The sequence below is a fragment of the Silurus aristotelis genome (genome assembly GCF_946808225.1).
Source record: "Silurus aristotelis genome assembly, chromosome: 1".
In the NCBI taxonomy this organism is placed as follows: domain Eukaryota; kingdom Metazoa; phylum Chordata; class Actinopteri; order Siluriformes; family Siluridae; genus Silurus; species Silurus aristotelis.
In genome coordinates, this window is record NC_139574.1 from 26,830,469 (window position 1) to 26,847,415 (window position 16,947).

The window sequence follows — 16,947 nt, forward strand, 5'->3', positions numbered from 1 at the left end:
TTTGCACTAAACTGATGACTGAAAATCTTAAAAAACAGAAAAAGGAAATTTAGTTTAATGATGTTTATTTTAGTAAAATGCTGCTTATTCTAAGAAAAAAAGGACAACACAATACCAAAATGTGTAAAGTGTTTTGAACAAATATGAATTAATTACATATATTGACTTAACATGTACATTACCAAAGTCAGTCTTATAATGCAAATATTTTACAGTGAAAATGTTCAAAAGGTACAAAATAAATAAGGTTCTCTAGTATATACGACAACTAAAAAATTAATTGAAAAGGCTTTCATTTGAATATCACAAGCACAATTTGACAACATTTCTGATGCACTGTACTCATACAGCAGTATTAAAAGTAAATATAATTTTATGAAACCAGCAGAGGGTGTGTTTCTCACAATGGTCTATTATTATAGTCAGAATTGTAGAACAAAAAATCCTTTACAATGGTGACATAAAAGAAGTAGTACAATGATCAAATTACCAATGACCAAAAAAGATATATTTATGGGACTTGAATTACAAATTGTGCTCTTAATTTAGACATCAACATCCTTGTTACAGCAACGGTTCCGTATGGCCCTAAAAATTGCAGCAATGGGAACAGCAAGACTAGGAATCCCAGCTAATATAAAAATTATTACATAGATCCAGGAGGGGTAAGGTTTCTGTTCCAAAGTGGGAAATTTCGGCTGTGAAAACAAACAGATGAACAAAAAAAGTAAGGCTAGCTGCTGTATATGAAACATTTCTTCCTTGATACTAATGCATCACAGAAGTGAAAAGATTGTCTGCTAAATGACTAAATGCAAGTAATGCTTACCACAGCAACTCATGCAACTCATAGCAATTTTACTAACAAATAGTTATTAACTTGGCTCATGCTATACTTTAAGATCTTATTACGTGTAGCCTCTTGAATAACCTCACCGAGTCAGGGTCCCAGGAAAGGTAAAAGAACTCCTTGGAGATGGTGGTAACAAAGTAGAAGAGAAAAATGAACAGCATGATGAGAGGGCTGATAAATCTCCACGTGGCCTGCCAGAAGATATTAGGTTTGTGGCCAATCATGAACATAAGGTCTTCATTGAACCTGTTGGGAGATTTCATGGTCTCAGATTTGATGTCACTCCAATATGCAGTGGTTTACTATTAAAACTGCTGACACTGTGATGTTTTTAAACCAATGTATGCTGTAATTTTCAACACACAGTCTTTTTCTTTGAGTACCCCATAGGCACAAATAATAGGTATTGTAATAGCTATTTTACCACAGCATCAAAGATGACAGGGTATACTACAACAGTGTCCAAGAAAGGGACTATTTTTTTGTAAAGATAAAATTGTGATAAAAAAGTGATTTTTCACTTACCTATCTATTCCATAAATATACACCACTCCAACCATTTCACAGAAGGCAATAATGAGAAGAGGAATTGAACCAGCAAAATTGTCAAAGAGTGCCAACCAGTAATTCCCTGACCCTTGGACAAATATTAATGCAATAAAAAAGCACACCAGACAGGTGACTCCTGAAACAATAAAAAAAAAAATCATGGGTTAATCCATGGCTTACTCCTGGTTCGAGGTTATATTTACATTTATAATAATCTATTATTTTTGTATGATTTTTCAGTTTATATTTGAACACTTAGAATACCGCACCTGAGATCACTTCCTTAGGCCAATGTTTGGGGAAGACGTTTAAATCCTGCAAAGGTACCAGGACTCCTTCAATGTTTCCAAACATGGAAGACAGGCCGAGGCAGAAGAGCATAACAAAAAAAAGGACGGACCACAGTGGAGACAAGGGCATCTTGGTGATGGCCTCAGTAAAGACAATGAAGGCCAGACCTGTACCCTCTACACCCTGATTAACCAGAGAAGCATGGATGTAAGCAGTCATATTCAACATATTATACTATATAGAAAAAAGGTTGTGGACACCTGATCATATGATTTGTATGTGCTTTGTGAACATCCTATTCCACATTTTGTCCCTATTTGCTGTTATAATGACTTCCACTCTTCTGCGATGATGTTCCAAAAAATTATGAAGTTTGGTTGAGGATATTTGTGCTCACTCAACCACAAGGGTGTTAGTAAAATCAGGTAGTGATGTAGGGTGAGGAGGCCTGGTATGCATTGTTAGTGTTCCAATTTATACCAAAGGTGTTCAGTAGGATTGAGTAGCTCACTTCAACTCTTCCAGAGCAACCCATGTAAAATACATTTTCACAAAGCTGGCTTTGTGTACAGGGGCACTTGACAAATACAAGTAAATATAAATTTTTAATCTACAACATTTAAAGACAACCTTTGCAATTATGTGCCTTTAACTTTGTGGTAAGAGAACCAGATTTGGCTGGACAAATCATGTGTCCCAAAACTTTTGTCTATATAGTGTATTTTAGCTTAAACATTTTGTGAAAGACGAATTCAATCTTAACCCAATGATACACAATTTAGAAAATGCAAATTATAAGTACTAATAATTTTTTTGTGTGAAAATTTTTTACCTCACTCAGGAATGTGTTTAGGTCGCAGGTCTGAAGATTTAAACCCTGAATGATATTGGGATATGTGGCATTAAGCCCTGTAAAAACTTGCTCGTAGTTACTTTCATTGATGTTTGCTTCTGGCAGGTTAAAGGTGTTTAGCAAAGTCATAATATTTCTGCAGGACAGATGCAAAGCACATAATTAGATAACTTCTTTCTCCAGGTCCAGGTATCTGCTATTAAGTGTTAAGGAAATAAGTACATACGTTGCCAGACAGTCATCATATCTCTCTGTGGCTCTGAATCCAATGATAGTGTAGATTACAGTGGCAGCAAAGATTGATGTAAAGGCATTGATGGTGGAGATGATCACAGCATCTTGCTCACAGTTGTTGCTGAAAGAAATTCATATAATATGGACATCATAGGACACAATACAGGAAGATATTTAATATTTCAAATATATTCCAGCAGTTGACTCTACTTCTGGGGCTTAATTGATGGTACTTTTGAACTTACTGTACTGAGTTGTAGCTGGAGAAGGAGATGAGGCCACCAAAGGCCAGTGAGAAGGAATAAAACACTTGAGCACCTGCATCCAGCCAGGTCGATGGGTTTGCTAATTCATTGAGCTACACACACACACACACACACACACACACACACACACACACACACACACACACACACACACACAGATTTTTTTTTTACATATGTGTGCATGACCACAATATTATTGTAGTAAATAATGATTGCCATATTTACTGAATTTCACTTGTAAAAAGCAATGATTTTCTGTTAATTTATACTTACATCTGGTGTAAAAAGAAATATTATTCCATCAACGGAGCCTTTTAGAGTCAGTCCTCTGATTAGAAAAATGGTGAGAACCACGTAGGGTAACGTGGAGGTCACATACACTGCCTTGAAATGAGATATACAGAGTAAATATATAGCTGATTCATTATAAATTATGCTAATCACCTCTTGGGTATACAACTAACTACTAGAACCCTATATTTGGAAAGTTTAAAAAGCACAGAATGCATGGAAAAAGCTATTTAAATCAATTGGATTAGTTTTAATCTGTCATTTAAAAGAAGAAAAACTGTGAATTTTGATTAAGCAATAACAAACGTTTGTTAGTCAACTTTATTATATGCAGCTTTTTTATTTGCATTTGAACGAATCCATCTGAAAAGTCTACCATCTCTATTTTCATTGCTATAAACTTATTAAACTTTGTGTAGTAAATCTTCATGGGTCCTTATTCTTGCATAACATTGCTAAATGTTATTGTATGCAGTAAAATGCTAAAAGAATTAAAAACTTGCCTGTTCTGTATAATATGCTTAGTAATACATGGCATGTGTGTTTGCACTTAAAAAAAGACCTTGCTCTCTTAAAGATGATGAGATCTAAATGTTCTCACAGACCATTTCTTCTGACTACACTAAAGCACTTACTGTTTATAAGCACTGTATCAGTACTTGATGTTAAAACTACTGATACAGTTGATAACGGCTCTTATGTAATGTGAAGTATGTGTAATTTTCAGATAAAGGCTTTTTATTTTTAGCAGATATTTAAATGATTAGTTCATAAGCTTAAGCTAGAAGTAAATCAATAATTATGAAGCTGGAAAAAACAGACAGGATTCTTAGACCTGGTATATATATATATATATATATATATATATATATATATATATATATATATATATATATATATATATATATATATATATATATAATATGTATTTATTTATTTATTTAAACTATACATTTTTTTACCACCACCATAACCTGGTCTACCAGTTCCCCTGGCACAAACGTCTTTCCCATGCTTTTAAACAGTACTTATCTGTTTGACCTGTGTTTAAATATGTTATGCAAGAAAGTAAATACCTTGCCGGTGGTTTCTATTCCACGGACACAGCAGACATAAAGTACGGCCCAGGCTGAGATTAGACAAAGCACCATCCACCAGTGCAGCCCTCCTGATTGGTCAATGCTTGCAGTTGTGTCCAGGGTCTTCCTGTACCAGAAATAATCCACAGGAGAGCTCCTCTCACATTCTGGCTCAAAACCTGTCAATGAAGTCAAGCTTAGAGAATTTTGACATAGGCCTACTGGTTCAACAAATACTGTTCAAGAAAACATGGTCAAACACATTACATTTGATGAATTACAAATCCATGTGTGCAGACAGAAAACGATCGTTCCTATAATCACGCTAATGAGTAGTGCCTTGTAGCTGTGATACCTGTTCTGTTTGCATTTATGGGGCACTGGCTCCAAGGTAGTGGGTCCTGGAACGAGTTAAAGAAGTACCACATGACCCAGGCGATTATAGTGTTGTAATAGAGGCTGACCAATAGGGACACACACATGGATGCAATTCCTGCAGAAAGAATTTCAAGCTGTATTACATGTATCATTCAAACATTTGAACAGGAGGGAAAAACATAATGAGACACCGATTTAAGAATTTTGTTCAACAACTACTTTCTTATAGTTTACTGTCACTGCAAGTATCAAGTATTTTTTACCCAAATCAACTCAGGATAGTTGATGGTCATGAAATTCAGCTCACCTACTCCTGTCATGTAAGGACTAATGGTCCTCCAGACCCCAACACTGCCTTTCCTCAGGCGCTGTCCAATAGCGAATTCCAGGTGAAGAAGAGGAACTCCTTCGAACACCAGTAAGATCAGGAAAGGAATCATAAAGGCTCCTGAAGATAGACAAATAAAGAATAAGTTGAATAACATACACTACTTCAAGTAATGTTTATTCTGGTTAAACATATAATGCAGGATATAAAGGATCAATAATGTGTAAGGTACATTTGGAAATATGTATGACTTTTAATTGGTTTAAAATGTGAATAGTATTTGTTTTGATAGTCCCGTTTAGAAACAAGATACATTTTTCAAGTAAAGGTGTAACTCAATGATACTGTATATATATATATATATATATATATATATATATATATATATATATATATATATATATATATATATATATATATATATATATTTATCAATGATACTGTATCTAACTCTATCTGTATCTGTTTACTGGTCCAGATATTCATATCTCAATTTGTATGTGTTTCGAGATAAAAATGAGTATCTATATTAAAACCAATATTAAAGGTGTGGTTTAAACAAGACAGTTAATGAATGTAACTAAAAAAAAAAATAGCAGTTTATTGTAAACCACAACAAATCTGACCAGGCAGTTACTAATGATAAATGAATGCTGCCATTGTAAATGCATCACTGTGAAGATCAAGCGATCCAATTAATGTGCACATCAAACTTCAGAATAAGTATGATCTCTGTGATTTAATATTTTGAATTGACATCATAGCAAGGATGTTGGTAACAGGTGTGCTGATTTGAGACTTTCATAAACTGCTGATGTCCTGGGATTTTCCCACACAACATTCAGAAGACCCGTATCTGCATGGGTTTTTTTTTGCATTGCACTGCTGCGACATGATTATCTGACTAAATAATTGCAGGAATGTGCAGGTACAGTACTTGTGTTCCTAATAAGCAGTGAGTGCCACGGAATTTTTTTAATAGTATTTGTGCGGTTTAATCCTGATTAGATTTCAGATCCATGATTAATGTGTTTTTAGAATAGGGACAAAACTAAGTTCTGCAATGTGGCAGACTCAGCATGTTCGCACAGAAATTATGTGCACTTGTGAATACACTTAGGTACACATTGTCTTGGTGACATTCTTAGAGAGGTCTAGCTATGAGTTTGCACTCTTATCAGCCTTCAGTACTCTATGTACTGACCTCAATGCAGCAAAGCACTGGCAGTATGATCTGGGGCTAGAGTTTCACATACTCTGGAACATGTGATAGTGGTTCACTCCATTAACACATGCTTTTATGAAGATGTTAAGATGGGTAATAAAATCCTAAAGCAGGTACAGTAAACAACATATCAAAGTGTGAGAATAAGACATTTTAAAATTTTGTTTATTCTGTCACTGAACCATATGTTGACTAAATTTTTTTCTGGGAAGGGTGACTTATTGAAGTTGATGCTAGTTTCTGTTGTTTTTTGGTGTTTTTCCATAGATGAGTTAATATAAATGAAGTTCATTGTTATGGTGACCTTTCTGACACAGTGTTTTTGTAACTCTGTAACCTCTCACATTAAAGGTATAACAAGGAAGCTATAAATCGACCAAGACTGCATCCTACCAGTAAGGATGTACAATGATGGCTAATGGTTTACGAGAAAGCCCATGCACAAGCTTAAAACTTATTAAAATATTAAGTGTTACTTGACACAAATATGGTATGTAGAAAACTATTAAGGAGTGTCAAAAAGTTATAAAATAACTTTTAAACTAGAGTCCTGTGCTAGAGACTTGTGTGCATTTGCATTGCCATTCTGACAAGGTTTGGGCCTCTTAGTTAATTACTGGTAAAGGACAACCTTACACTAAACATACAAACACATCCTATTTAGGAAGATTTGCATGTGTGAAAGTGTACAATTCTGATGTCCCCATACCTTTGGCAACATCTGAATGTTTTGCTAAAAGTCTAGGGTATACATTAAAATGCAAATTTCACAAAAATAAAATCTCTGTTTGGAAAATGAATCATTTGTCAGCCCCACATTTTTGACAAGTTTTTACAAATCCTTAATATAGAAAGAGTGATGCATTAACTTTTTTGCTTAATGTTTGAGGGATCTAACCGTGTGGATATATGTATAATTATCCAGGCCACAAAAACCCGCAGTTAAACTTTATAATAAATTACGAACAGACTAGAAAAAGGGGTATTATAAGAAGGAGCTGTTTTAAGGAAGGACCAATTGTAATCAATTACCTAGGGTTTAAAATCTCTGTAATATTTGATGTCATTCTGGACAATCAGTTCTTTGTTTTTACTAAAAGCAACTTTAATCTTTCTTCTGACTGCAGTGAACTTTGATTACTTCATGATTACAATTCAATATAACAATTTAAGAATCAGACTTTTCTTAAGCTGACTTTTAAAGTGCACATCTTGGCGATCAGTTTAAAAGCTTTAATACAATTATGCCACAGTTATTTAAAGTATATATTCAGCTTGCATCTTCTGATTTTCTTATAATTTTTATAAGTTGTAGAACACAATCTCCAAAACTTCTTTTTATTAGCTCATTACTTTACCTTAGCTTTAAGAATACTGTGGATTTTAAAAAATACCTTTGCATTATAAAAACCTGAGTGCTTCTTATCTTTGACTCCTATCATTATGTCGGAATGTTACACCACTAGCAAGAAAACAGATTCCCTACAACAGCAAAAAAACATTGTAAGGCATCCAACAAATTGTCCTGAACAAATTCAGCTCTCTGTAAACTCCCAAGGAGCGCCTGATCTTTGTGAATTTAATAAAAAGTCTACAAGACACTAAAGAAACATAAGCAAAGTGTAATTGGACTAAATGTTACTAAAATATCTAGTTTGGAGTGCTTTTGAGTCCTGTGAATTAGAAGGTACCCAATATCTGAAGTTGAGATTATACATATGGTTTAATTCTGACTTTTCTAATTGGTATCCGGTCTGTTAAAATAGGATAAATAATTTTTTGAGAAAATGTAAAGTGAGTTTTAAAATTCTAAACCGAGGTTAATGTTTTGTCTGAGGTCAATGTTTTTGTTAATTAAAATGTATGTTCTCACCTCCACCATGGCTCTGACACAAATAGGGGAAGCGCCAGACATTACCGAGTCCCACGCAGAAGCCCACACATGTCAGCATATATTGAGCTTTGTTATCCCATTTAGGCCTTTCCCCTGCCTCCTCGATCTCCAGCTTTTCCAGCTGATCATGGCTCAGGATCCGATCCTCAAGGCCCGGGTTAGGGATCTTCAGCTTCATGATTCTCTGGCAGCTCCGTATGTATCTGAACTAGAGGTGGTGGGGAACTATGAGTAATAGGGCAGTGTTTTTTTGAGAAAGGTGAATTTATATGGTGAACTTTAGCACAACATCAGCAGAGGGCACGTGTATGCTACCCCTTAAGGAGTATGTGCCATGTCAGCTAGATAAGGGGAAGCAAGAGCACCTGACTGAGCCTGATGTATGACAATAATTAATGTCATCACACACACCTGTCTGCACACACATGCGCATGCATGCCAATTAAATGGTCTAAATGGTTAATAAATGTAGATAAGAATCTTTATATCACTTGAGTAGTAACTTTGGTAGAAACAAGGGTCCAACATCCAGGGCAGTTCTGGGAACACTTTACACACATACATAGACACACACACTTGCACTCTTAGTGCACTTTTTCTTTTACAAATAGATGGACCCAGGGTTCAACATTTTATGTCTAAATCACTCATGAAATTAACAATAATAAAGAGAGCAGCATTAATTATTCAGAAATGACAGTTTTCCGGTTGAGGTGTGCTGCTTGTCATCTAATTTTCCAAATCAGGCCATATTTTAGTCCCTCAGTCTGTAGAAGTCTACAGATTTCCATTGGTGCTGCAAAGCTCAGTGTTTTTCTGGAGCATTCAGCATTTTTGACAAAAGATGACTTTTGTCAAAAATACGTTTTTCTATTTCTTTCTAAGATATTTGGGCCCTGCAAAAACATTCTGTAGTAATGCGATTGCTTTAGTATCGATTATAAATGGATAAGCAAATTATTCATTCTGAATTTCGAGAGTGGTTTAATGTAAAAAATTTTAAACAAACAGAACTGCTTTATTTAATTTACAACTAACACTATTATTTTCTCACCCTGACGTCTTGCTTTACTTTTCCTTCCTTTTGTAAAGTTCACATAGTCTCTGCTTTAATATGTTTCCTATAAGACAAAACTTCCTATTCGGAAAATATACCTGCCTGTCTGTCAATAGTGAAAGGATTGGCAAAACTGTTGTCACAAATTTGGAAGTGCACACTTATCTTTGTATGCTGTAGAATAAAATTTTGCTCAACTGGAACTAAAATGCCCAAATCTGTTCTAGCATGCCAATGCATCTGTACACAAAGTGATCTGCATAAGGACATGGTTTTTCAAGTTTGGAGTAGAAGAACTGGAGTGTCCTACCTGGGTGTCCATAGTAGGACACCATAATTAGGACACCATATTAGGACAAACCATAATTTGCTATGTCATTTTCCTCCCACCCACCTGCCTTAAAATGAATTATCTATGCTAAAATCCCCCTGTGTCTGCATACAGTATGTGTACATTGTGCAACAGGATCCATCAAATGTCCCTGTGATTTCTGTAGCTCCATATCCATCATGTCCATGACCAAGATAAAGAATTTACTAGAGATGAATGATTTCAAGGCCAGTACAAACAGAAAACTAATCCAAAATCAAATTCTTAACTGCATTATTCAGTATGCAATTTAATAACAGTATACTAAGCAGTTGTTAGAATTTCAGGGGCTGTAGGTTTTTAAATACCCAGCTTTATACATTTTAATACATATTTATTAATTACACTAAAATGAACAAGAATAGTAATATAGACTCTTTTGACTTGCATTATATTGGGCCAACATGGGACTTTGTTCAGTGCGAGTTAAATTTAAAACCCTTTGTAAAAACTACTGTAAGATTGCGCTGTACTTTATCAGTTATGATGTATTCAGTTGTTCACTGATAATCAAAAACACCAATCAGATTGAGAAGATATTGCAAGCTGTTATCATTACGTTTAAAGATCAGTAACATATTATATGAGTTCACTGAAAAAAATAGAGATAGCATAAGTGAGATATCAGTGAAGGGTTTTGTGAATTACCTTTGCAAGCTGCTCCAGAAAAAAATAAAAATAAATAAAAAAATGTATAAATACATTTTAGTTGATTTGTCTATGTTTATAAATGTTACAATTTATTAAAATTATTCAACATGGCAAGTTAATAGTGCCACACCCTTCATTTATATGACCCCAATTCCAGTCATCCAGTTATCAGTAGTTATTTTGGGCCTGGCCAACTTTCAGAAAGAAGCATTTTAGTGGGAAGTTACTGGCATGCTTTACTGTGATGGTTTTATACTGGCTTTCAACACCTTTTTTATTTGTTTTAAACATTCTCACTGAATGTGTCACTTTTACACAGTTTTTAGGCATTATTACTACAGCTTTCAAAAACAAAGTGGTTGTTTATCAATTCTGTAATATTGTATCACTCAGTGAAGCAGTATTTGAAAGTGGAATGCATATAGTGCATGCGTATATTATGTTTGGAAATGAAGGCTTCAATTCCAGTTTTTTGTTGCATTTGGCTAGGAATTCTGTTAGTATTGGCACTTGATAAAATAAGGTTTTCTTTACTGTATGTTGCAGCCTTATGCTAAAATGGAAGTCATGCAGGTAGTTGGTGTGAAAGAGGATGTAGAGGACAGGGTGGTATGGAGACGAATGATCCGCTGTGGCGACCCCTAATGGGAGCAGCCGAAAGAAGAAGAAGAAGATCTTTGAAATATTTTATACTTTGGTTGGAGAGCACCTGTGGCAAATTCAATTAATTGGACGTGATGTGAAAAAAGGACACGCCTGTCTATATTAGGTTTAACAGCAGAAAAGGCATAAAAATAAGCCAAAGGCCAAAGGATTGTGTTGAGGCACAAATTTGGACGAAGGATGTAAAAAATATTCTGCTCAAGAGGACAGTAGCATCCATAATTCTTAAATTACTCTGATTGCCTGGAAAAATTGAGCAAATGGAGAGAATGCATCCCCACAATTGTCATTTCAATTTCCTTAAACTCAATGGAAACTCTGATTGAGCTCCAGAGATCATGTGTAAAGATGGAAAAGGTCAAACGTCATCACTTCAACACTCTACTGATATGAACTTTATGGTTGTGTGGCCAGAGGAAAGCCTGCACTTTGGCAGTTTTGTAACAGTGTTCTCTGGTGTTGGCAAATGAAGCTGTTACATGTAATTTCAATTGATAATTTTTATTGGCTGATTCACTTCTGTGGAAATATCAATGCAATCTTGCAGACCTGGTATACCTGAAGCCAAGGTTTTTTTTATAAATTGTAACCATAAACTGAAATTTAAAAGGCAAAAATGTATAAGAATCAAGGCAACAATAATAAACAGAACTATCTATCTGAATTTATTATACATTAAAAAAATAATAATAATTTAAATAAATAAATAAATAAATGCTTCCCGTGGGCTCACCACCTGCAGGAGGGACCGTAAGGGACGGTGCTGTGAGGATTGGGCAGCAGTCGAAGGCAGGGGCCTGCTTAGACTGCTGCCCCCGCGACCCGAATTACGGATAAGCGGGGGAAAATGAATGAATGAAATAAATAAATAAATAAATAAATAAATAAATAAATAAATAAATAAATAAATAAATAAAAGTATAATTTATATAACTAAATTGCCTGCGAAGGATAGACAACTGGTATGTTAAATCCAATTCAAATATTTTTTTTATGCATGTGGCAGTAGATTTATTCATGTGTCTACTGCATGCATGTGTCGTCCCTAGATGGTACAGGATGTTTGCGAGATCGGCATCTACTTCTTCAAAGATCCATAAACCATGTGGTGGGACGCGACTGGAGCTGGCCAAACATCAGGATGCCTTGGGATGGGGAGAGAAAGGGAAGCAGTGGAGAGGAATTAGCATAGCTGCTGTTCATGATATTAACAGCACAAGTTGATATTGTGCATGTGATCATATATTCTGGAGCACAAGGTTGTGATGTGATGTGTGTGATGTGTGTTATGTGTAGGCTTTGCTAAAAAGATAAGTTTTTAATCTGCACTTAAACTGGGAGAGTTTAAGTGTCTGAGCCCCGAACACTGTCAGGAAGACTGTTCCAGAGTTTAGGAGCTAAATGTGAGAATGATCTACCGCCTTTAGTGGACTTTGCTATTCTAGGAACTACTAGAAGCCCAGAGTTTTGAGATCTCAGGGAGCGTGACGGATTGTAGCGTGTTAAAAGACTGGATAGATACATGGGAGCCAAACCTTTTAGGGCTTTATAAGTAAGAAGTAGTAGTTTGTAGTCTATTCGAAACTTAACAGGAAGCCAGTGCAGGGACGATAAGATTGGGGTTATATGATCATATTTTCTTGAACTTGTAAGAACTCTTGCTGCCGCATTCTGAACTAACTGAAGCTTGTTTAGCTTGGCTGTACCAGAGTCTTTAAATCCTGTCCTATCCAATGCAATATTTGTATTAGAGGGCATGTATTATTAAAATCTACTTCCTGCTTGTTGTAGGATTTTAGCAATTATGGCAATACGAAGAAAAGGTTAGGCCTGTAACTCTACGTTACACAGCTGCATCACTGCCTGGTTTGGGAACTGCACTGTCTCGGATCTCAAGACCCTACAGAGGATAGTGAGGACAGCTGAGAAGATCATCGGAGACTCTCTCCCCTCCATCACAGACATTTACACCACACGTTGCATCCGCAAAGCCAACACAGCATTGTGGACAACCCCACACACCCGTCACACACACTGTCCCCCCTGCCATCAAGAAAGTGGTCCCGTAGCATTCGGGCCGTCACATCCAGACTTTCTTCCCTCAAGCCATCAGGCTTCTTAACAGAGAACTGAACTGAACTGAAATCACACACACACACACACACACACACACACACACACACACACACACACACACACACACACACACACACACACACACACACACACTTCTATTTCTAAATACATTAAGGCCACAATTTTAAGTCAGACATCTCGTTTGGATTTTTTTGTTTAAAAAAAAATTCAGAAAGTTTAGAGAGCTCAATTTTTGTCCGTTTTTTCTATTCTGGTGGGGACATCCCTATTTTGTCTTACCACCAACCACCTCAAGATGTTACTATTATATATTATCTGCAGATTATCCGATTTTTATGCAATTATAACTGTGTATAACCTTGACAAAGATGAAGATTAAGTTCAGACCATAACTAAAGTGTTGTTTAAAAGGGGGAATTTAACTGTTTTTTAAATGTATTTATTTATTTATTTTTCTATTATTTAGCTTTTCACTATTTCCCATTATCTCTTGTATTTGAATAGACATTTTCTAAGAAAGTAGACAGTAAAAAAGCCTTACCTTACCTCACTTCCTGTTTAACACATTCAATTCTTTTCAATTCTGAGAGTATGAAAAGTTCTACGATTTGGTATATTTAACACTCATGTTATATGACAAGATATATTGCTATATAATATATCTATATAAATATTAGGTAGAAGTAGAAGATATTTGATGTACAACCATGATTAACAACCACCTGAAAAGTTTGGACATTTGGGCAATTCCACAAAAACAAGAATCTGTGATATCTTAATTCTCTTTAACATTTATTTGTCAGCAACTTGAACTAAAATACTCGAAGCTTTCTAAACACGTTGCCTTTAACAAACATATGGAAAAAAAGAAAAAACATTGATCAAAAACCTTTACATTTTATGCTTCATGGAATGAATGCGATTTTGTACATAAAATTTGACTGCCTCCAAACCTTTCCCTTGAAGTGCTGCTAGGGATTTTTCAATGCACTCCATGCACTGGCCTTTACCAGGAACCTTGCAAGAACTGATGTAGTCCATTAGAGTCTTTTCCACAGCCTGGATCGCCTTTGTAACCACTTTCTCTGTGGGTTTTGTGAAGATCCTGAATAAAAAAAAAGTAATTAGTAATTGTGATAAAAGTGACTCAAATCATTTCACCTCTAGCTTTCCCATAATTCCCTACATTAACTGACTACATACCTGCAGAATTTAAGGGTGGAGGTAAAGCATCTTTGTCTTTCTCGTTTTCAGAGTCTGATCCTTCACTGTCCATCAGTACTCTCTCCAGTAAACACAGCAACCACGGATAAAATTATTATAGCTAAATAAGTGGAAAGATATTTTTTAAATTGCTACATCCATCAAATAATCTATAACCAACGTGGTGTTCCTCTTAATAGTTGTCCTCTCTCTATGGCTTGAAGAACTTTACTTATCTTTGCCAGCTGTAATGTACCTTCAGGTAGCCTGTAGTACTGCTGATGCACCCTGATGTCGTGTCCTAAAAAGTCAGCAAGGTCAACAATTTCATTGTCTTTCAAATTAAAGACCTGGGACATAGTGGACATGTGCTTTCTTAGTCTAGTGGAGGATAACCATTCAGGGTGTTCTGCTCCACAGCTTCGAGCAATCTGATGAATAATAAGGGAAAAAGTTGCAGAGAGTTCCACTTTGCCTAGGCCATACAAGTCTTTCAAAAAAGACAAATAAATAAAGCAATCTTTTAACAGTTCTCTTCAATTAACAAATAGATTCACAGTTTAATGTCACAAAAGTAAACAAACTATTACATTTCAAAAGAGAAATTAAATTTTATTTGGCAAAGCTGGGGTTTGAACCTAGAACCTTGCAGGGACTTACTAATCAGTAAACCAATACCTTAACCACTGAGCTACCACTTCTGATGTAAAGAAGCAGTCAATAAGGCTAATGAACCAAAATGGCTTCTTTTTCATACTTTAACAAAATGTAACTCATATTGTAAGTAGGCCAAACAAGTCTTTTAAAAAAGACAAATAAATGGAGCAATCTTTTGAACAGGTCTCTTTAATTTACAAATAGATTTACAGTTTAATGTCACAAAGTAGACAAACTATTAGATTTTAAAAGAGAAATAAAATGTTTACCGTGGCTATACTGGGGCATGAACTCACAACCTTGTGTGGACCTGTTAGACGGTTAACCACCAGCTTAACCCACTGAGCTACCACTTCGGACTTTAGCAAGCAGTCAATAAGCCTAATGAACCAACATAGCTTCTTTTTTATACTTGAACACCATAAAACTCATATTAAAAGTAGGCCAAACAAGTCTTTCAACAAAGACAAAGAATAAAGCAATCTTTTGAACAGGTCTCTTTAATAAACAAATAGATTTACAGTTTAATGTCACAAAAGTAAACAAACTATTACATTTCAAAAGAGAATAAAAAATGTTTTGTTGCCAATACTGGGGCTTGAAGCCACAACCTTGTGGGGACCCAGTAGTCAGTTAACTACCAGCTTTACCCACTGAGCTACCACTTCTGACTTGCTCCTGCAGTCAATAAGTCTAATGAACCAACATGGCTTCTTTTCCATACTTCAACACCATGTAACTCATATTAAAAGTAGGTCAAACAAGTCTTTTACAAAAGACAAATAAATAAAGCAATAGTTTGAACAGGTCTCTTTCATTAACAAATAGATTTACAGTTTATTGTCACAAAAGGAAACAAACTATTACATTTCAAAATAGAATTTTTTTTTTTCTTGGCTATACTGGGGCTTGAACCCACAACCTTGTGTGGACGTGTTAGTCGGTTAACCACCAGCTTAACCCACTGAGCTACCACTTCTATTGTTTGCAAGCAGTAAATAAGCTTAATGAACCAACATGGCTTCTTTTCCATACTTGAACACCATGTAACTCATATTAAAAGTAGGCCAAACAAGTCTTTCAACAAAGACAAAGAAATAAAGCAATCTTTTGAACAGGTCTCTTTAATTAACAAATAGATTTACAGTTTATTGTCACAAAAGTAAACAAACAATTAGATTTTTAAAGAGAATTAAAATGTTTACCTTGGCTATACTGGGGCTTGAACCCTCAACCTTGTGTGGACCTGTTAGTCGGTTAACCACCAGCTTAACCCACTGAGCTACCTTTTGAAAATTGCAAGCAGTCAATAAGCCTAATGAACCAACATGGCTTCTTTTCTATACTTAAACACCATGTAACTCATTAAAAATAGGCTAAACAAGTCTTTCACAAAAGACGAATAAATAAAGCAATCTTTTGAACAGGTCTCTTTAATAAACAAATTGATTTACAGTTTAATGTCACAAAAGCAAACAAACTATTACATTTCAAAAGAGAAATAAAATGTTTAATTGCCAATACTGGGGCATGAACACACAACCTTGTGCAGACCTGTTAGTCAGTTAACCACCAGCTTAACCCACTGAGCTACCATTTTTGACTTGTTCAAGCAGTCAATAAGCCTAATAAACCAACATGGCTTTTTTTCTTTCCTTCAACACCATGTAACTCATATTAAAAGTAGGCCAAACAAGTCTTTCAACAAAGACAAAGAAAAAAAGCAATCTTTTGAACAGGTCTCTTTAATTAACAAATAGATTTACAGTTTAATGTCACAAAAGCAAACAAACTATTACATTTCAAAAGAGAAATAAAATGTTTAATTGCCAATACTGGGGCCTGAACCCACAACCTTGTGCGGACCTGTTAGTCAGTTAACCACCAGCTTAACCCACTGAGCTACCACTTCTGACTTTTGCAAGCAGTCAATAAGCCTAATGAACCAACATAGCTTCTTTTCCATACTTCAACACCATGTAACTCATATTAAAAGTAGGCCAAACAA

The 16,947-nt window shown here is 35.3% G+C and overlaps 1 protein-coding gene across 1 annotated transcript; it reads right to left on the reverse strand.

Annotated features, from left to right (window-relative positions):
- Positions 1-48: 48 nt before the first annotated feature.
- On the reverse strand, positions 49-8,585 carry slc6a19b (solute carrier family 6 member 19b). The gene is made up of 12 exons (XM_083536375.1): positions 8,221-8,585; positions 5,102-5,242; positions 4,772-4,909; positions 4,414-4,595; positions 3,320-3,430; positions 3,026-3,138; positions 2,773-2,901; positions 2,526-2,682; positions 1,672-1,876; positions 1,379-1,538; positions 937-1,099; positions 49-698 (listed from the first exon to the last, which is right to left on the reverse strand). The coding sequence occupies exons 1-12, from the start codon at positions 8,417-8,419 to the stop codon at positions 546-548; spliced, it is 1,851 nt and encodes a 616-aa protein (XP_083392501.1). The 5' UTR covers positions 8,420-8,585; the 3' UTR covers positions 49-545.
- Between the last annotated feature and the right edge of the window lie 8,362 nt (positions 8,586-16,947).